Source organism: Sinohyriopsis cumingii, chromosome 14, assembly GCF_028554795.1.
Source record: "Sinohyriopsis cumingii isolate HCF-2022 chromosome 14, ASM2855479v2, whole genome shotgun sequence".
In the NCBI taxonomy this organism is placed as follows: Eukaryota; Metazoa; Mollusca; class Bivalvia; order Unionida; family Unionidae; genus Sinohyriopsis; species Sinohyriopsis cumingii.
The window spans coordinates 26,960,288-26,980,867 of NC_142974.1; the positions used below are offsets into that span (position 1 = coordinate 26,960,288).

At 35.9% G+C, this 20,580-nt stretch overlaps 1 protein-coding gene across 1 annotated transcript in view; it reads left to right on the forward strand.

Moving 5' to 3' along the window:
- LOC149783473 (MAM and LDL-receptor class A domain-containing protein 2-like) overlaps positions 1-20,580 on the forward strand; it is a 173,174-nt gene that overhangs the window by 131,955 nt on the left and 20,639 nt on the right. Inside the window, exons 68-74 of the mRNA XM_089931714.1 lie at positions 603-763; positions 2,583-2,693; positions 4,512-4,622; positions 4,917-5,040; positions 5,587-5,691; positions 15,238-15,278; positions 17,252-17,426. Of these exons, the coding sequence (XP_089787840.1) occupies positions 603-763; positions 2,583-2,693; positions 4,512-4,622; positions 4,917-5,040; positions 5,587-5,691; positions 15,238-15,278; positions 17,252-17,426 (828 nt within the window). The remainder of the gene's footprint in view (positions 1-602; positions 764-2,582; positions 2,694-4,511; positions 4,623-4,916; positions 5,041-5,586; positions 5,692-15,237; positions 15,279-17,251; positions 17,427-20,580) is intronic.

Consider the following 20,580-nt stretch of genomic DNA (forward strand, 5'->3'; position numbering starts at 1 on the left):
ATACGGTGTCCCGAAGATATAAAGGTAATCTGTGAACATGTGGTCTCATGAAATGATCTAAATATTCTGATATCCTTTCTTTGGGATGCCAGTTACCGGAGATCGTAGGTCTGACTGGGTTTCCTTGTTTGTGGATTTTAGGTAGAAGATCAAATTTACCTGTCCTTGGGTTTTTCTGGGCTTAAGTAGTTTTTAGTTTGCTGGTCTATGAGCCCGATTTGGTTCACCTCGTCAATAATATTTGTGATGGTTTTTGCATATTCCAGTGTTGGATCATGGTCTAGTCTTTGGTAGAACCTAGTGTCACTTAGTTACCTATTTCCTTCACTAATGTAGTCTTCCCTATTCCTAACGATCACAGCGGAACCCTTACCTGTAGGCTTAATTATGATCTCTGTTCTGCTTTTTCAGTGATTGTATGGTATCTTTTTCTTCTTTTGTCAACTTAGAGCATCTGTTAGTATGGCTGATGTGTTTGGAAGTGTCGTTTGCAACTTCTGAATATGGTATGGTCGCAGCTAATACTTTCCTCGGACTGATGTATTGGCTGTAAGGGAAAATGGGCCTTTTATATATTTATAATTTATCGCTTCCTCCTACAGTGGACGCTACCGATCTGGTATCGCCTATTCCTGGCACAAACCTGTGACGCAGACGATGTTTGTTACGTGCCAGTACGCTCAAACGAATCTTTCCCAGTGCTCCATGTATGGTACATACTCCACCTGCAGTTCTTATCAAGCTGTATTATGTAGCAATACAGGTATGTAATGATGACAGATGCTACAAATCTATCTATATATCCATTCTACATTATGCACAATTTTAGGTCAAATTTACAGGATCCTATTTGATGTCATTTTTAAAACTTAGTAAGAAGAAAAACCAATTAGAATTATATTATATTATTGTATTAGTTATGAAATATTGGAATTAGATGTCAAGTTGATGCATGTATTAAACGCCTCTTCAATGTACGAGACAGTGACTCTATTACTGGAAGAAAGCATTCGGTTCAATGTGTATTATAAGAGAGTAAATTTGCAATTGAATACCAAAATGGACAGTGGTAATCAATTAAAATATCAATAAAATGATGATATGTTTAAATTTATAATGATGTACCAAATGAAGGCAAGCGACAAATTTATTAATAATACTTCTTTTATTTCGCCATCTCTCTCTCTCTCTTTCTCTCTCTCTCTCTCTCTCTCTCTCACACACACAAGCACACGTTTCGTAAACCGTATGTCTACATTAAATTACATGTTTAAAATGACCTTTCTAAATCTCTATACAGCGTAGAATTTGCTAAAACAGGTTTTCCCTTAATCTACAAAGAGCAGTACACACATAACCCTTCATGGTTGGAAACACTATAATTGTTATATACATATTTTATTTTTTCTTAACTTAGAAATTAAAGAAAGAAAACGATTTCCCTTTGCTTGTGTATTTGATCACTAGTTGGTCCGTATGCTGCACAATTCTTTTCTTCCCTTGAAATGACAGTCATTAAACGCACCTTTACACCAATTAACTGTCAGTTTGTAATGTAATCATGTCACACGTAGCACTGAAATGATTAAAATATAAATGAGGTAATAAAGTTGGTAAATTGATTGGAGACAAACGCATATTTCATTTACACTAATGGTTCTTAAAAAAGCTTGAACAATTTAATGTTGAAGGTTTAAGTCTTAGTTGACCTTTAAGCTCCTGCTTTATCCTTTGTTACTCGATCGGTCCGTCAATACTGGTTTTGACCGCCTCGTCCGATTCAGTATGAAACACGCCCTTCGTGCAAGGTGTTATAGAGTGCTAAAGTGGTTACTTCGCAAAAGTATCAATACATAATCACTTCAGTCATTATAAGATGTTTCGGTATATTATATACACGTGTTTTAAACGTCAGTATTGCATACTGCAATTGTATCTAATTATTAAGAATTCCATTGATACTATTACATAACTAAATATATTTGTCTTGTTCTCACTGTTTTCTTACTACCTTGCGTGTCGTAGTCTAGGTTATTGTTCCGTTGAAATGGCATTTATATGAAGCAAACGGAAAGGCGTATTTGCATTCACCAACACATCTGCGTGTGCAGATAGTCAGCTAGTTTCAAATGGAGTTATGTGAAGTTTGTCCTGTCATATTTAGAAAACAAACAACACGTTCTAACCAAAAGTGTTGTCACACAATTAATTATTTTCTTAAACTAGAGGGGTTTTATTTTATATCAACGAGCTTTTTCTTTGATTTTGTTTCATAAACTGTGGTCATTGTTCTTACTCAATACAAAGTCGCAATATCAATACAACATACTCTTAAGTGAGGAACTGGCTTTGTGAAAATAGTTAATCAATGTGAAAAACTAATTCAATTGTCACGATGTAGTATTCATTTATTAATCTCAAGTTGATAGTTTATCATATAAATATAAATATTGGTTATTGATTAGAATATTGTTTGTATATAGAAGTCTAATTCATATTGAACCCTACTGCATATATTCACATAAATCATCTTGGTTATCGCTTGTTTTTTTTTTTTTTTTTTTTTTTTGGTGCTTTTTTAGAATGTTTCTCCGGAGAACGTATTTGTCCAATGTCCACCAAATGTGTTCCTGTTCAATACTTCTGCGATGGTATTCCAGACTGCCCGTCTGCTGAGGATGAGAAAAATTGCGGTAATGTATTGCCGTGATAAATTTATGTTGCAAAAAGTTCATGACTGTATTATTCAAAGCTCACTACAATATCGAAAATATAAAACTGAAATGTATTTTAAGTGCACACCATTCGATCGGATGAGTCCATACATTATTCTACACGTGCAGATTTTGTGTCTACTTTTCTACTTTTCTATATTTCTGACAAAGATGCAAGAAACAGGTAATCCGTACAAACCATGAGTGATAAACCATTAATATGTTGCACGTTCAATCTTGTTTCCATATTTAATAATGTTCCTATGATCCTAAAATATTTTTTGAAAAAAGACGTAAATAAATAACCCATTTACTGTAGCATACAGTAATGTTAGTTTACAACATTAATAGGTAGAAACAGATTAAACTCGATTGAACCAGAGAGTCTTCTTTTGCCATTTAAAATCTTGCATACTTATGATAATATTTTCGGACTAGTCTTATTAATTTGACCCATATTGTTAATTACTGCTGTCTTTCACATTGATATATAACAGTATGCAATAGCTGTTTATCAAACACACATAATCCCAAGTCCCATTAATTTTGCAAGCTTATTAATATGCACATATAATGACGTTATGTGATTTAGTAATCACAGTTGTTTTTAAATTTGATTATACAAATTAAATGGTGTGATAAAACCGCAATGCAATCATGAGAACACTTCCAGAGAGATGACGCCGATGGGTCGAGATTTTAACATGAAAACAACAATAACTGTATAAAGAGAAAATACTTATTTGGATACGATATAAACCTTTAAAATTAGCTAAGCTACGATGCAGCATCAAAGAGAAGAACCATGCTGAGTTAACAATTTTAAGTGTCAAACACCCAGGTAGCTATTCACAATGTACAGTGAGGATTACTTCGAAATTAGCACGCCACATACCGCAACGTGATGGTTAAACATCAAGTTATGAAAATCGAATAAACTTTGTGTGTACTTGCTGAGGGTAAATACACACATTTGTTTTGCCTAAATTCTTCCTAATATTAATTCATTCTGCAGCGTTTACTGACGACCGATCGAGACATTACGGAGAACACAATTAGATACAAACCTACTATGTGACTCCGTATATCGCAGGCAAACAGAATAAAACAAATATGACCGATATAAATATGTAATTACAACAATTTATGAATTTTCGAAACAACACTGGGCTGAACAATTAAAATGAAAAATGTAAAGACATACACCATGCATTCAGGAATATCATTATAGATCGAAAGCCTGAATATATATATATATATATATATATATATATATATATATATATATATATATATATATATATATATATATATATAACATCGAAACATCGGATCCTTTCAAACTTTCTTCTATAAAACGACAGATATACTACAATTGTCAAATAAATAAAAACAAATTAAAAAAGAATACAATTTATAATGCAAACGTATTTAACTCAAAATGAATCATGAAAATAGGATGATGTGCCACAAAAATTACAAATACCAATTACAAGATGTGTGTACTATACTAAAATATACCGGGCAGTATATTTCTTCGCATATGTTGTACTGTTTTTGCAAATACTTTCTAGGCCTAAATTTAAAACAACTTTACAATATGTATATCGGTTTAAACTAGAGTAAAATATTTAACAAAGGATTCTTTATTCATGCATAAGCAAATAATCTGTTATCAGTGCTACGTATGCATAAAGTTTATATTAGGATACATTGACAGTGTGCAAAAGCGTATAGGCATCTTATTTACAATGTAGTCATTACATTTGTTTTGCTAACCTTTCAATACATTTGTAGCCAGGTGCAACAGTTCAGAATTTGAATGTGCAAACCATCAGTGTATCCTAATCTCGCAGAGATGTGACGGGATTGCGCAGTGTAAAGATGCTTCAGACGAATATCGCTGTGGTAGGTGGCCCCATGATTTTGTATTACATTATCATATATGAAGCATTTATTATGGTCGTACTGCCATTTTTATTTTGAATTAATCATTAATAGTTAAATGATTATTTTTTTATGCCAGTACTATTACTATATGACCATATATGGGTCGAAACATTTTAAACTCTTACTAAATGTACGAAATAGCAAAGCCTTTGACGAAATTGTGTCATGTTTGATAATAAAAATTGAGTAAATTGCTTATTTTATTCAAGAAAGAGTTGTTTACTTAGTGTATCCAATGATTTTATTTCTCAGTAATCATAGATGACAGAAATGGTTCCATCTCTATATTTCACGCGGGGTCTAATTATCTCCCAGTTTGTTCCTCAAATATGACTTCTGTACTGGCCAGCATACTTTGCAAAATATCAGGCAGAGGGTAGGTACACGCTTATACACATACAAACATGTATACATATTAGGCTTACTTACCAACAGACAGACATATGGATACACGCACACAGTTCACACAGAGATATATATATATATATATATATATATATATATATATATATATATATATATATATATATATATATATATATATAGCTAGATAGATAGATAGATAGACTTGTGAAATATAGATTAATTTTCTAATGTTGACTAATAAGAAGCATTTAGAGATTTAACATACCAGCATATAGCGATTTTTGGATCTACTACACCTTTTTCAAAAGCAAGCTAATATAGAATACTTAAGCACAGATTCTCAAACAGTCTATTAAAATAAAGACAAATGTAAACTCCTCTGGCATGTCAAAAGTGAAATAAAGAAAGCATATGGATTAATACATACTGGTTATGCCAAACAACCTTAGTTATTGCAACATTGTTTTAAAACTGTTATTATTTTTAACACTTAGGTCAAAACAAACATTTACAGTGTCAGAAACGTTAATGTTATACAATTATATTTCATTTGTAGAATTGCATCACTGTATAACTCAGCACAAAAAGCTGTAAATGGACTGGCACTATCTCCTGATTCTACAGTCTCTGGGACGCTCTTACCCGGATACCGAACGTTGATGTAAGTTGTATATTCTTGGCAATTTGCTAATGATATGTAAGTATGTAGAAGGTTTTTCTCGAACAGTATATACAATTATTATAAAGTTTAATTTGAAGGATTGGTCAAATGGCCACGTTTTATATTAGACGAATACACATAATGAACATTTGTTGCTGACCTGCCTTTATGTCTTTTTCGAATACGTTAACCAATCAAAATACCTTAGAAGAACTTCCACTACCTAGCAAATCCAGCCCTCCTAGATACTACGTTTAACTAAAGGGAGCTAAACGTTGTCTTCCGACCTATTTGGCGGTCGGGCAGAGTTACCTCCCTTTAAATATAAGACTTGGCGGCACAGTGCAAGAATATCCCAGTCATTATTTATGCTCGTGACAAGAAGGACGAGCTGGTTATGAGAGAACTCGCAAAAGCCAGAAGCTACGTGGAAGATGTACAACTACAAGTTGTATTAGTTTTTAACTTCTAAAGAAATTATACTCCGTCTATATTGTCAGCTTGTTCTCTCTTTCTATACCGACAAAATTCTGCTTTTAAACGTTGCCACAATGTGTCGTCGTCACACAATTTGATACTTGTACGTAGAGACTAAGCAACTTATTTATTTTATACGTGCAAGTCTATAGTGCTCATATATCTCATATATGTGTAATCTCTTTACAAATGGGTACATATTGGCGAGTTTATATCCAAGGCTTACGTAGCGTCCGGGCGCCTACTTTAAAGTGCTTACTTGTACGGTCAGTCTCTGGGATATTTTCTCTACAAGTAATGCCTCATAATGGACTTTGTCGCAACTACTGTGTACGTTTCTATAACGGTGCCTCAGTTCCCCTTTACAAGTAAGTTTTTTGTGTAAGATGCAGACACCCGTGTACATTTCTCTATTTATTCCGTTATGGTAGGTCAGCGCTCTATAACTTGCCTATTAAGTTACCTCCTGGACATTCGTGTTGTTATAGGAGACCCTTGCGTCATGTTTATATGCATAAACCTTAAATCATTTTTATCGAGCATTTACTCTCTCGCACGTGTAGCCTATGCTACTTCGTAATTTAGGTTCGGGCTATATTATTTACATATGCGCATTTCTTTCTGCTCTGAAGAACTCCTTATAATTCCTTCATTTTTTGTATATAAAGGTGAGTTCTTTTGAAACAGTATTTTTAGCCTTGGAACACCATGCTTCAATGATTCTATCTTTACAGCCGTCTTTGACCTTACCAACAGGTAAGCATTGTAACTGAAATCGTCTGCAACCACCTGTTCCAGGTAACCATCATTTGGAGTAGCTTTGCGCCCATACGATACTCAAACATCACATGTGCAGGCACACAGGCTATTAAAATAGGTGGTATTATCATTAGATTTTACCCGTATGCTTCCTTTCTTTCTTAGAATTATCAATTTCTGGGTCACCCTTTTAATGATTTAGCTCTGCACGGACATTGGGTTATAAGAAATGTGAAGGGCTACAGATTTATCTGATTTTCTCCATGTTGTCTTACAGATTATAACTATGGGGAAATCGCAAACAACATAGAGTTCAGACCGAAGACGTAACTAGACTGCACGCTTATATTTCCCACGGTGTGAAACAAATTGTGAACAAGGGAGATAATTCACCTAACCCTTTAGTAACGAAGCTCCAGATATTGACACGCTCGGAAACAGTCCCGGAACTCAAGTAACCAACACAGTGCATATCATTTGCCTCCTCGGGGTTCGCTTGATTCCTTCTACAGAATGGGACAGTGCTAACAAACATCCAAGTTGCATCTCATTCAGCAGACATACGGACATGTTACATGGATCAATCTACCATAACCCGCCCCAACTGATAATCCTAGCGATAACCTCCTCACAACAATGGCCTGTTTCCGTTGAGACAGGCCTAGGCCATATACTATGGAACAATAACAGCCCGGATTCCTGTACGCCGGACCCGACTTTGCAGATTTGTGCAGGGAACAGTCTAACTCATACCATCTCGTGATATTCATTCGACATGATACCACGAGCAGATCCTCACACTCAACGTATGTCGCTCCTCATTTTATCTACACTCTGCTACGAGAAGAGCCTCTTTACTCAGCAACTGTCTTGAAGTCACGTTTTCCAGGAGCGCTCGGTCATTCATTACAAATCTCTTTTATTGCTCCCAACGACAAATGTCTTAAGATACTTCAATTCATTTATCCTCGCCCCTTAGTTCCCATTCGAACTACTACAGCTCCATGAGGGAGCCTTTGCAATCAGTGTGTGTTTAGAAGGCGCATACCTTCATGTTTATATTCATAAGGCCCCCAGGACGTTCCTGCGATTCACCTACAACATCGTATATTAATTTAGGTCACCCCATTTGAGACCCAACGTCGATCTGGTGACTTCACCCATCTCACGGATCCGACAAATATAGTAATGGCGCATGTACGGACCATTTATTTGAAGGCAACATCAAGTTACCTTTACAGCATCGTACAATATCTACAGCGAGTTACCGCTAACCAGTCATGGCCCTTGTTAGCAATCTGGACTTCTAATCAACAAGGAAATATCCGACCTAGTGGAATCTCAACGATTCGTTCATCAAGGTTGTTGTTGGCATCCGTTAGTCTCGAGAGACGATGAAACTGCGCCCATGAGAGATGTCCCGATTGGTGGTTGTGCAGCGTCTGCTGTGGCTATGTAGTCCAACGCGGGAGTGGCAGTCCTTGCTGCACTTGCTGCACTTGAAGGATGCGTCTTGTGCTGGTTGGAGATGCTTCTTCTTCCTCTGCGATCGTCTTTCATCAGCTAGCATGCATAGCTTGTCCTCTCCGGCTTTCAGACCAGTGACCAGAGCATCTCGCCATCTTGATCTGTCTAGAGCGAGCTCTTCCCAGGTGTTGACATCGATGTCAAGGGCTTTCATGTCGTGCTTGTAGACATCCTTGAAGCGGAGATGTGGCCGTCCGATCGACCTTTTGCCAGAGGCGAGTCCCGAATAAAGAATGTCTTTGGGGATCTAGGTATGGACTTCAATACACAGGGACCTTATTTGTCTCCTTCAGAATAGAACATTGAAACGACCCATGATAGCACCTTACTTTCGAGGAATTAAATCCACACGGGCATGCTCGACACGTTAACGGACATCATAGTCATAGGTCGCGTTCTACTGCATTACTACTTCTCTTCCTGCACGAATGGAGTCCTTATGTTTGCCATTTCACCATCCACACACAATCTGCACCACATTTAGGCACCATCGGCGGAAAAGAGGATCATCCTAACTTGGCTCATGGCGGGTATGCATATATGGTCTACCCGCTTGAGATTACAGTCTGTACAAATGCATGTACAAACGTCTGGGTAGACGGTCCACTACCATCATTTCGGGTCTCCAGCGGTACCTACTCTCCCCAAGAACAATTATCTTCATATCATTAATTCTGGAGCTGACGGCCATTGTGCAAACAAGAGTTCTCATTCTAACAACTCTGCAGTACTGACATTATCTCAGCAACAAGGAATGTCTCAACCTTTCAATGAGATAATGCTTTATGTGCATCAACAAGGATGGCCACATTCCCCAGACCAATACGTCATGGTGTGCAATTTATCTCAAACAACAAAGATGAACTCAAATCCTACAATGGTGATTTATCTTCAACAACAATGAGGACCACAGACCCCAGACCGTTGCGTTATGGTGTGCGACTTATCTCAAACAACACCGAGGAACTCAATCCTACAATGGTGATTTATCTTCAACAGCAAGGATGACCTCAATCCCCAGACCATTGCGTCATGGTGTGGGACTTATCTCTAACAAGAAAGTGGAAAGCAATCTTACATTGGTGAATTATCTACAACACCAAGGATCACTCCCATCCCCACACCTTTGCGTGATGGTGTGGAACTTGTTGAAGTGGTGTTGTGATCAACTAACCATATAGGTACACCATATCAAGGGTCTCCTCAACGCACTGACCGAACTTCATCAAGAAACAATCGACTTGATCAAAAGGAATGGTCTATTATATCGCTCGGTTCCCATTTAGTTTTGTACCCGATGTGACCGACCATTACGAATGCCATACTCCTATCCTATGCAACTCCCATCCCGGAACCAACAGCTTGGGCAGTGGACGACTTATCTTTGGATTGGACCCACCTCAAACACTAACCTCCCAACACCTCTGATCCATTGTGGTACACTGCACAATGTAATCAGCATGTAGCCTCATCCTCGTCACAACACTTTGTCGAAAGGATAAGGGCGCTCACCAATTATGTACTTTTGAGAGAGTGACGCATGTAAGGTGAAGTTGTTTGCATTTGAAACATGTATGGTGCAGAGAATGTTTGCATACCTCTATGCTACATTAATGTAATGTGTCTGACATTTCTTTGGATATTGTACTTTCGGAAATTATACATGATCTAAGCACACTGCTAACTAAAATGCTTCTCCCTTGTGCTAAATAAAATTGGCCTGAATTGTCTACAGTACACTATCTGTAGCAGCTATTAAAATAGGGAAAATGAATTTTGCCAGAGTAGAAAATACCAGCTTCTGAAAGTCCAATGAATGAATTACCAAACATATGAAATGTAAAAAGTTATCGGCTCTTTTTTATACAATCTACCTCTGAAGTTCAGGAAGTAAAAATGACCAAGTGAAGCTAGCACTTTCTTGAAAGGTGCACATCTAGAGTAAGGCCAAGCTGTCTAATCTATAACCCATATTACACCCATCAATCATAAAACAAAATAAAAGGGAATTAAATGTTCTTTGAACTATACTTAAGACACACAAGGCCTTTATTAAATAACAAGTAAAACCAGTGAGGAAATCATTTTTCTGTAAAATTCTAACCGTATACAAATTACGAAACTGTAGAGCGCCACCCCAAAATAATTATAAAAATGTATGCAATTATTATTCTTATTTTCATATCATTATTTATGATGCTCAAAATAAAATGGTACATAGATATTGATGTCAAGCATAAAAATAAGCTAATTATGCTCATTTTGCCCTTGCTTACATAATTTGCGATGAGGCATGGTTGTGCGAATAGTGACCTTAATTATGGGAAACTTGGAAGCATTAGACTATAGGAATAGAGTTAACTTAAATTTGGAACTGTTGCATTAAATAAACGAATTATCTAGCGAAAATGTTATTTTCATTTATTTGCAATGCAATTAAAAAGTAAATGATGACAAAGCAATTCGCTTCTTCAATTTTAAACAATAGGCAAATATTTTACGCTTTGACACTTGACCTTTATGAACCTCATCTGTTCTATACCATTTCAAACTGTACATTTTTTTGTTGACATTCCAGGATTAATTCTGGGTAGTTTCATGTTCCTGTCTTGGTTGCTATTTTGACAAAATGTAATGTTCATTTATAAAATAGCTCACTTTTTATCATAAGGGGGGTCTGGACTTGTTAGGGACTCTGATAGTAATAAATACTATTCTATGGTGGGAAATACAGTAGAATTATTCAATAGGACTGTTCTGATTCTTTCGACTTAAATAGTTCAGTCATACAATCAAACTTCAATCATACAATACTAATACCTATGTTCTCTTTAAAGGGGCACTCACCAGTTATTATGTACTTTTGAGTCAGTGACGTATGTAAGGTAAGTTGTTTGCATTTGAAACATACACAGTGGAGAGAATGCTGGCATAACTCTATGCTACTTTAATGTAATGTGTCTGACATTTCTTTGGATATTGCACTTTAGAAAATTATACATGATCTAAGTACACTCCTAACTAAAATGCTGCTCCCTTGTGCTCAAAATGATCGGCCTGAGTTATCAAAAGTACTCTATCCGTAGCAGCTATTAAAATAGGGAAAATGAATTTTGCCAGACTAGACAATACCAGCTTCTTAAATCCCAATGAATTAATTACAATATATATATATATATATATATATATATATATATATATATATATATATATATATATATATATATATATAAGATGTAAGAACGTTATGGGCTTTTTTTATAAAATTTACCTCTGAAATTCAGGAAGCGAAAATGACCATGTGGAGCTAGCACTTTTTTGAACGGTGCACACCTGAAGTAAGGCCAAGCTGTATAGTCTATAACCCATTTTAAAATCATGATTCTTACACCAAAATAAAGGCAATTAAAGGTTCTTTGATCTATACTTACGATATAGAAGGTATGTTTTAAATATCCAGTATAACCAGTGAGGAAATCCGGGAAAAGTATTTTTCTTTAAAATTCTATCCTTATGAAAAATACGAAGCTGTAGAGCGCCACCAGATGTGAATTAACTAATCCAACAATCTTGCATCGAAATTTCTTTATTCACTCACATAACCACGACAGCAATTATTTCATTCTTGTCCGGAGTTGTCTCAACTAGGACCTCATAAATAAACATGTTCTAAACTAGTCGTGGAGAGAATCGCTTAGGAGTGATGGCCCTCCACTCAGAAAGCATATGAAGTCAACGGCACAGTTTCACCCAATGGTGGTGCGTAAACAAGCATATCTTACCTCTCTAGGCATCGATACCGCAGATAGAGAAAAGAGAGAAAGTTAGTGCCAAGTACTATCCAAGGTTAACGCTCCACGATCGCCGTCATTAGTTATTATCGTAGAGGATATCGGAAAATCCCAGGACTCCTCTGACCTTGTCCCAAACTCCGTGTATACACAGCCATAATGTTGACCCTTTTCCGGCTGGAAAGGATACTTTCTGAGTCATTTTCAATGGAATCGTTGGCACTCCTTTTCATAAACGACCGGCTTCCACATGGCATTAGTAAGTGCAGGAAGAATTCTTGAAATACATGTCTATCAGCAGACCCGATTTACATGCAAGATGGGTCAGTATTTTTCATGAAAAGCACCTTATTTCATTGCCGAGAACCGTCTCACTTCCACGGGTAGCTTAACGTTTGTCACGAACCCTCTGACTCATCTGGACACACCAACAAAAGCCTACATACAAGACTCAGTCCAGGATTCCATGTGATGCGTTAATATGAACAGAGCCGTTGCGTCGAGGGAGATCATTTTCTACTTCACATAAAAAGACAGGAGTATAAATCGTAACAGAATATCACGTCCTAGAGTAAGGTTGTTATTCCCTCAGCAAATAGGCCCGAGCGCAACGAACATTTACACACTTTGGCTCAAGAGGTATGTGTAGTTGCCACCATCCTAACATTAGACCGTAACTGTTCACTAACCGACAACAGTCAGTTTTGGGATGGAGGTCGGAGTCCACATTCTCTAACATTTATACCCGAATTTGTCATTCCTTAGAGGCTAATTCGATCTGGTAGAACTTATACCCGCAGCTCGACAGGTTTCCCTTCCAGATTATCGACAACTTCTTAAAATGCAGCTTCACGACTTTAGCAGGATTTGGGTGTGGTAATTTTCCTCTTTTGAAGCCGCGCTCCTCCAGTCTTTTACCTAGAAGCTGCCTCAGCTCCATAAGGTACCGCAAATAGTATCTCATGGGAAAGGGAATGTAACCTCCTTCCATCTCTTACATATTCTCCTAATGTTTAATGAATGGGGGAAGCATTAGAAGAAGAAACCATTTTTTCCTAGTAAAATATGTTTCTTTGAAAATACTTACACATCCATAATACACAACCACCCATCCAACCCCCAACTCCCAGACTTACATCCATACAGAGAGTGCATTCCGCTCCAAAATAAATGGGATTACTTTACACTGTGTCGCCAAGTCTTATAAGGGTCCTGTAAGGGAAATACACACTGTCCGACCGCCAAATAGGTTGGCAGACAATTTTTAGCTCCCTTTAGCTAAAATCAGTATCTGGAAGGGCTGATTTTGCTAGGTAGTGGTAGTTATCATATGTATTATGATTGTGTAAGTATTTCACATGGACAAATTGGTTTCTATAAGGCACCAATCACAGTGTAATAGTTGTGCTATTCTAAAATTAATTTGATATGGGATATGACAATATAAATGAATAACATGAGGCGTTTATATTTCCAGTCATAACGTCAAGTTAGTATTAAATGTACAGAATGATAGCATATTTGTATTCTTCTTCTTAACATGGTTAATTCTATCGGAAGAAAAATATCAATATCTCTGGAGAGAAAACAAAACTATTTATGTAATTGATAGCTTAAACCTGATATCGATGTTATTGCCTTCTCGGTTTGCCTCTTTCATCGATACGAGGTTAACGGAATACCACGTGATCCATGAGTCAAGAAGGCGTGTAGGAAATGTATGCGAACGAAGCCTTGTTAAACATGTACTTATAGATCATGATCGACGCGCAGCTCAACATGTCAACTGTCTAGTTTATGTGAGCCATCTACTAGTGCACACGACACGGTTATTTTGACAACCTTCAATGAGGCTCTGTCAAGGCGATCGGGACAAGCGGCCACGGAAAGAGCGTGTTTGCCCGCACGCTGATCTTATCAGCAATAAAAGGTCACTTCAAGTGTTTCTTCGTCATCTGTCTATCTATACGCCTGAAAAAGGCTAACTTGTGACCATCAGCTCAAATTCCAACATCAGTGTGTGCATCATAACACCAAAAGTATAACGCTGTTGCCTGAGAAATTTCAAGTGCAAATTACATGGACTTCCATCTTGAATCGAATATGGTAATAAATATGATCATATTCAAATATTTATCAGTAATTCTAGTTTATTAAAACCATATATTTTGTGCCGTTCATCACTGGTGATATTTATATCACTACGATGGATAATCATTCCAGTACTTTTATGTGAAGTAAACAAAAGCTGAAGCTGATAATGAATTCCAATATGGCTTGTTAATGTTATGTACGCAATGGCACTTGTAGCCTGTATCTATGTTCTAATTACAGACGCTCAGTGAACCATATCCAAAACATCCAAAACTGTTCTGGATATCGCAGAACTGCTAACTTGGTTTCCTGCCAAGCCCGCAGACACGTCAATGAATGCTAATGACATTTCTTAGTTTCCAACCTTGCCTGTGTCGTTAAATCAACCTACACCTCAAGGTGTACATGTTTTATTGATTATGTACTTGTTTGTATGGAGATGGTTGCAGAAACAATGCCCACCACCCAGTCAAAGGCTGGTGTCGACTCTTTGATTTAATTGCCTTCTGTTTCGCAAATGTGTAAATTGTTGGCTGTAAATATAATTTGCTAAAAAAGCATATAATTTATATCTCCAACAGATCGAGAACGAACTGTGATATTCTGTCTCGTATTGCTCAATTGAAACAGCTGAAAATGATAAACGACAGTTTCTACCAAAATGGACTTAGAATCTAATGTTACATGGACAGTTTCTACCAAAATCGAATTCGAATCTAATATTGCATCAACCACGTTTGCAAAAATGCATATATAATGTAGTTTTACATCCACGACAGTTTATGCCAAAATGCACTTTTAATATTACTTTACAACGATAGTTAATTCCACACTGGATTTAAAATCTAATGTAACAAATACGAGATACTTATGCAACCTAATTATTATCTCATTGCAGAGATACCTGTTACCCGTTGGAAATACAGTGCCAGCTTATAGGTAAAATCATTTGTAATATGCTAAGCAGGTAGTGTTTGTTAAATATTATAATATCTGTGAGATTTCTTGTGTATTTTATTTCATTCAAATCTTATTCAGTGGCATGCATGGTGGTCACCCGTTTCAAAAACGTTATCGATATTTAACCTTGTTTTCTGTTCGCATATTGTTAATACATGTTCTAGCAAGCAAGAGTGCGGTTCTTGCTGCTTCTTCTTAAAAGGGTTAGACGTTTCACTTTAAGGTTGCACGTTAACTTCATTTAAATCTTTCACATCGATCGAGGTAACAAAACACATAAATCGTCAAGCTCTCTGACGTCTGTGTTTTATTTTCGTTATGACTGTAATATAGCTATCTGACTACAAATCGTATTACAGGTTGTACCATCAATGACAATTGTAAAATACGATAACGTCAGCTAATTATTAATGAGGAAATTTGGTAGCTGCTCAGAAGACACGTCCACATCTACACCAATAATAAAGCAATTCAAATCCAATAAAAAAAACTAGTATTCACTAGAACATGACGTTTTTACAATAATGGAGGCACGTATTTCCCACTAATTGAAAACTGAATCCATTATTTGAGGACCAATATTGAGGAAAGGGACAAACTATCGACCGCTTTGTCATTAATAAGGCCTGTTCCTTGATTGGGTAGATCAGCAGTTATAAACTTCATCAGTCAATAAGATTCTCAATGGACTGCAACTATTTTATATTAATTTGACAGCAGGGAGCTATTACCTTATTGCAGTGGGGCATATTTTAACGAGTATCTGGTCACGAACGAAGTAACAGAAGAAGCAAAGCCAACATGTTTTATAAATCTTAACAATTAACTTTACTTATCAAATTTATAAAATGAAAATTTAAGAGGAACTTACAGTATTATGAAGTTAATCCAAAATATTCATAAACATTTGTATTTAAGTCATAACGAATTGAGTGTTCAGATCAGATCATTGATTGTAGATATCGCTTTGAACAATACTCCTTTGAATAATCCACAATAGTCCCAGAATAATATTCTCGTTCAATGAGCAATCTGTGGTTCCATTGAAACATCCTAACAAATGTCTCCTAATTATCTAATCACAACATTGAAATACATCTGCAGACTGATTTTTCACCATATAGAATCAAAATCAGAAATAGGAATGCATCCAAAATAGGAAAGAATCTGATTGTTTAGTTTTCGCTTTATATGAGTCTATTACGATTACATGTCGCAATATACACTACGCGTGACATATCTTACTACACAATACAATATTTAAAAATATATATTCATGTGATATAACCCATCCAACAGGACATAACGTACTTCTTCTAGGAAACCAACTGGCCTAGACCCTCCAGAAAATGAGACAATAAACCAAAGATGTCTGAAGGTTTTATTATTATAAACCTGACATCATATATTAGCAGATCCTAAGCAATCTGCACTCGTAATTTCTTAAATATTATATTATACCCCAGTACATAAAATACCTATAAAATATATTGACTACAGATGATCTATATAATTTATTGTCATGAATAAAACCTACACGTAATATCGATTGTCATAAATGACGAGTCACAAATTATTAAGGTGAACATAACACCGTAACACAATGGAAACGCAAATTAAACGACATAACATGATTGCAATATGCATTCATTTGATATTTCCATTTTAATTCCTAAATAGGATATCTGGCATGCTCTCTATATAATTGTGATCAGCTGCGAGTAATATAATTTATATATAAACTATTATCTAGGATAAGAAAATATCATTCTGATAAAATATAAAATACAATGTAAGATCCCTAAAATATCAACCGCCTAAACATATGTATGTATGTATGTACGTATGTATGTATGTATGTAGGTAGGTAGGTAGGTAGATATGTGTGTGTGCCTGTATGTATGTGTGTTTGTGTGTATGCATTTTGATTCTTTTCTATTTCATCTCCACAGAGTGCGGTACTACTTCTTTGACAGACGAAGTGGTTCTGCCGAAAATACTTTTCGGTCGTGAAGCGACATTAGGCCAGTTTCCTTGGCAAATAGCCTTGTTTCTCTATGGTTCGTTCCACTGTGGCGGATCCATCATCCATCCGAACTGGGTTCTCACTGCTGCTCATTGTATTGAGTAAGTCAGGAAATTAGTTTAGTCCATTATTACCCGCATTTCTTTTTTATATAGTAGAAACTTCTTAAGAATCATCCGTCTGCTTCAAAACAAGGCAGATTTTCTACGTTGTAGACATCTCCATGTATTTTTATCATAATTTAAGTTCTGTATAGAATACGTTAGGAGAATATGCAGTTTTCCACTATATTTCCTAGATAATTCAAATTTAACATACATTTAAAAGAGAAATGTTACAGTTGTTATAATACTATTCCAGTATTGTGCCCGTCTTTTGCTTGCATACTGCAATCACAAACTAACCCGACCTTTTATTAACCCTGAGAATACTCCTTAATACTGATTATTTCTTCGTCGTTCAATGAGTTCTTGTCCTTTGTTCATATTCTACATGACATAAAATTATATTTTCCTAATCTGTACGACCAAAGCGACTCTTTAAAATTGAACAGTTAGCCGGAACAATGAATATATTTCTTTTCTTATTCCCTGTATTTGTCCCAAGTGTCATCTATTCTGTGTATTTGTTCTACACGACGAGCTATTAGTTCCCTCGCTATATTTGCAATCAATACATTTATGGAACTTAAGACTTAACAAAGATAGTGATTAGAATCCTTTTCCGAACTATATATACAATCGGTTTACCAAAGCAGTTTTTATCCTGAGGTCAAGCCCCTCGTTACGAAGTTGGAGTACTTATTTTTGTTTTAATTATTTTGCATTTGAGATTTTAAAGATGTTTTTAGTGTTTAATCTGTCAAATTCTTTCCATGCACTGCATTTTGGTAATCATTTATCTGTTGTGGATAGAGCCTGAACATTGGCTTCCAACGGCATGATTTCGAATAAATGAGAGAGATATATCCTTAAAGGACTTTATCTCTGCTATTTGCAGCAAGTGATGTATGGAATCACATTATCTGCACACTCACCGCCTTCTTTGCTGCCATGAATGTCTGACAGTGTGTACGATATCTATACTACTTTCCTAACTAATTATATCCTGCTGTATTAAGGGACATATCATACCACCAATTCGAATATATTTATATGTGAGCAAGAAATACATTGCTGAGGAATATATATATCAACGTTATCTGCTCAAACATGTATTGGATGGTTTTGGATGATGTTTTCAAAGAAAGAAATAATTGCTCATCAGAACTTGGCAATATAAAACTACATTTGTGACACGTGCTGTGTAACGAAAAAAGACTTTAGTGGTTTTGACCTAGCGTTGATTCAGTAGGGAAAAAATACTTGAAAATCAGCCGTCCTTTAAAAAGTACAAGACTCTGTGATGGATCAAGTAAACCTTATTCTTAATGATGTATTGTCATCAATCGAACATTTTGGAGCCGCCTTCCAGAATTAAGGATAAACCTCAATTGTTAAACCTGAATTAAACCAGGCGAATTGACATATGTTAGATATTTGTTTATTTCATTAGATGGCTGGTGCCACATGATCAATAATGCTATGAATGACTTGAATCGTTCATGGCAGTGGTAATTGAAGAAAGTATCAATCTGTATTTTCGTCTTGGTTTTTATAATAATGTTGATTTATAGTTTGTCCATATCAAATAAAATGAAAAAGAAAAGAAATAATAAAAATAAACAAAAATACAACCGTTGTCTACAACAGCAACAAAATCAGACTAAAGAAAATTAAAACCAATGGAAAGGGTTCCTTGGTATATGATAGAGCGTTCACAATATTACAATTGAGAAATATCGCTGTGCATCAAGGACGGCGTTGAAATTATTACCTACCCGTTAAAAATACCGTCAGAGTCCAAAATATAATTACACTATGAGTAATACTAGAACGGTTTCAATATTTGTAGTCAGAGATATTGCTGTGCAACCATCGCGGTAAATAAGTCTTATTAACAATTAAAGAAATTGTATTACAGCCCAATCGTAATTATGAAATTGTATATACACTTCAGCGATCGCAAAAATTTCCAGTGAGAAGAAAACGTCGCACAACTTGCATGATAATTGAATATTTTCGACGGGGATTGAACCCTACTATTGAACTGCGAAGGCAGGTGACCATTCAGTACAGGATATTTATCTGGGTTATTTGTTGGGGGGAGATTAGAATGGCCTTATTATTTTCTTCGACGGGTTTCATAGGGACTGCATACCATTTGCACAGTGCAATGTCACAACTTTAAGGCACCGTTGTACAAACTGAATTGTCAGCTTCATCAGTTACATAAAAAAATCCATCTGCATTTTCATATAAACGTTTTTTCATTAATTGATATTTGATTATTAAATGCTAAAGTTTTGGTTAACATGGTTCATTATTTATGACACAGTTTTGATTATGAACACGTAAATCCTTTAGCTGTGTTATGGATGTAAAACTGGGTTATGACATATTTTCCGTGAAATGATTTTTTTCTTCAAATTATATAATAAAAAAAGCAATAAACATACTGTATTATCAAAATTATAGTTCATTATTGCAACATAGTCTCACTATATGTATGAATAATAGCAGCACGAAGCTCCCCACTAATATGATGGTCATGGAAATGTAAAGATATGATAAGCAGGGCTTCACGAATCCTGTCACTTTTTTAAAAATAAAATAATCTTGACTATGTCTATTTAGCCATGCACTCTGCATCAGGTCAGAATGTTTGTCGATCTCGATCCCGAGACATTAATAATATTACATAGGATCTCCTCGCGATCATTTGAGTTCTTCACAAATAATACACCTTGTGCATCAGCAACTCCTCGGTAACACTGGTGTCGTCTGGTATCCAGTCGTTAAGAACAACGAAAACACTAAACGTACCTATATTTGCATGAAAGCGTGGTCAAAAAAAAAGGAAAACCTTTATTCTATCCAGTAGCTTTCGCTCGAAAATAATTAAACAGATTTATGGTCGTTCATTTCGAATAATACCAAGATTGTTATATCCGATATTACGATACATTGCGTGTCTGTAAAACATGACATAAGATTAAATAAACAGATTACCTTATGATTCGCAGGGGACTGAAGAACTGAATGAGATATCCCTTCCTCTTTCTTCTCTGTCTCCATTTGGTCAGCGGTAGAGTTCAGCTTCTCTCTCATCATTAAAAGTTCCCTTCTTGTTTAAGGCGTTTTTAAAAATGGCACA